Below are 1,985 nucleotides of genomic sequence, written 5' to 3' on the forward strand. Positions count from 1 at the left end.
CATGGAGCAGGGGATCCTGGGAGGTGAATTTTCCCCTGAGGGAGATGCGGGGCCAAACTGTGAAAACCCTGTGCTGCACCCGTGATCCCTGATTGGCATCATCTGGGGACGGCTCGCTGATGTGCGTATTAACAATGCTTTAGCTACCTGAGGCAACCAAGTCCTGCCTCGTGGGCCCTCAGGTGGAGCTCTGTGCCGCAGGCCGAAGCTGACGGCCCGCTCTGCCCGAGCTGAGGTGCCACGGCTGCACAAGCTTGAAGCATTCTTTGCAAATGTGTCCAGCAAATTTCAGCATGTGTGATCCTGGTCTTCCAGCTTCCCCCTTGAGGAAGGAGCCCTCACCTCCCGCCAGAACTCAGGAAGGACCTAGGCAGCCCTGGACAAGGAATGAAGGACAGGGGGCCCTTCCGGGCCACCCCCACTTCTTTTCCCCTTTCCAGATTCCAAGGACTGCCCGGTCCTCCTCCAGTCACTCTTCGCATAAAGCAGACTTTCAAAACTTGGCCTCCTTTGTTCTTCCCCAATCCCCTCTCCAGCGTCCATCCTTGACCACCTTATCTGGCCCACCATGGGGGTCCTCGTGCTGCTCCCGGCAGTCGTGCTTGCTGTGTTATCCCTCAGTAAGTAAGATGAGGGTGCATTTTCTGTTGTTGGGGTGGTTGGGCCGCTTCACCCAGAAGAAGCTGCCGTGGCCCGATTTCGTGTGACGTGTTGTCACAGCACAGCTGCTTTGGATCGTCCTCGCCCGTTTTGGGGCTGGGGGAGGTTCTCCTGTCAGGAGGAGCCTGGAGAAATGTCTGGAGGGCAACAACAGGGCAGGTTTGTGGCTGCAGAGGATGAGACGGGACGGCCCCTGACCCAGAGCTGTGGCTGTGCTTGTGTTTCCGCAGAGACGCTTTGTGGTGCCTACGGACCAGCATCAAGTGAGTGTGTCCCCCTTTTGCTGGGTCTCTCCAAGGCCGGGCAGGCCCCTCTCGGATGCATATGGGGCCCCGGGAGGATCCGCTGAGGGGTGGAGGGAGGCGGAGGAGGGGCTCTGGCTCAGCCCGGTGACGCACCTTGGAGGACTAATGGGTGTGTTTGTGTGCCCACCTCTGTTGGAGCACTTGAAGAAATGCTGTCTAAAAACCACTCTGCACTCGGGGAAATCCTTGCATGCACGGGTATCGTTCATGTGCGCGTGAGCACCCCTGATGGAGGAGGTCTGAGCGGCTCCTGCTCTTGGGCAGAGAGCCAGCAATCGCAGGAGACGGCTGCCAGCGTCCGGGACATGGGCGGCGGGGTGTCAGGGCAGGGCAGCAGGACCCAGGCAACTGGCCCAATGTGCAGGCCCATCCCAAATCGTAGTCCGTCGGTCCGGGGGTCGAGGTGGGCAACGGAGGGGCAAGGCAGGCCAATCAGAATGGAGCAGAGCACCCAATGCCAGTCAGGAGCCAAAAGCCAGAGGGACAAGCCGAGGAGAAGCAGAAACCTGGGACTGGAGCGGAAGCTGGAGCAGGGGAAGCCGGGCAGAGCCCAGGAGCAGAGGCAGGAGCGAGGCAACCGGCAGTGATTCCAGAGAGGGGCGCCAGCGGGAGCAGGGGGCTCCAGCAGCGCCAAAGACCCTTTGCTGCTGAGGCAGCTTCTGGACAGAAGAGCCGGCTCTGCTATAGCCCTTCCCTTGGGGCCCCCAGGTGGTGCTCGTAGCAGCCCATGTGGCTGGAATTGGCGGAGGGCCCGGTCCTGCAGCCGCCAGGGCTGCTGCTCCGGTCTCTGGCCAGGAGCCCCGGCTCTGCCTCAGAACCGCACAGCGGCTCTCCTCCTGCCCTCCGGCCTGCCCCCGGCTGCAGCCCCTTCTCGGTGCCCCACAAGCGAAGGGGGCCGCTGTATTTGGGGCTGGCGTCGGATCAGGGGAATCCTCATCTCTTGCGCTGCCTCTGGGGAGCTGCCCTGGCCTCCCTGGGGGCCCCATCGCTGCGCTTCTGAGCAGAGCGCTGGGGCCACCT

At 62.3% G+C, this 1,985-nt stretch overlaps 1 protein-coding gene across 1 annotated transcript in view; it reads left to right on the forward strand.

The window, feature by feature from the left end:
- Nucleotides 1–1,038, forward strand: part of LOC123023284 (saoe class I histocompatibility antigen, A alpha chain-like) — a gene marked incomplete at its 5' end in the record, with an annotated part of 4,717 nt that extends 3,679 nt beyond the window's left edge. The window contains 2 exons of the mRNA XM_044429779.1: nucleotides 537–620; nucleotides 891–1,038. Coding sequence (XP_044285714.1) covers nucleotides 537–620; nucleotides 891–1,009 — 203 coding nt within the window. The remainder of the gene's footprint in view (nucleotides 1–536; nucleotides 621–890) is intronic.
- Nucleotides 1,039–1,985: the final 947 nt, after the last annotated feature.

The sequence above is a fragment of the Varanus komodoensis genome, unplaced genomic scaffold (assembly GCF_004798865.1).
Source record: "Varanus komodoensis strain SLA01 unplaced genomic scaffold, ASM479886v1 scaffold2053, whole genome shotgun sequence".
Taxonomy (NCBI): domain Eukaryota; kingdom Metazoa; phylum Chordata; class Lepidosauria; order Squamata; family Varanidae; genus Varanus; species Varanus komodoensis.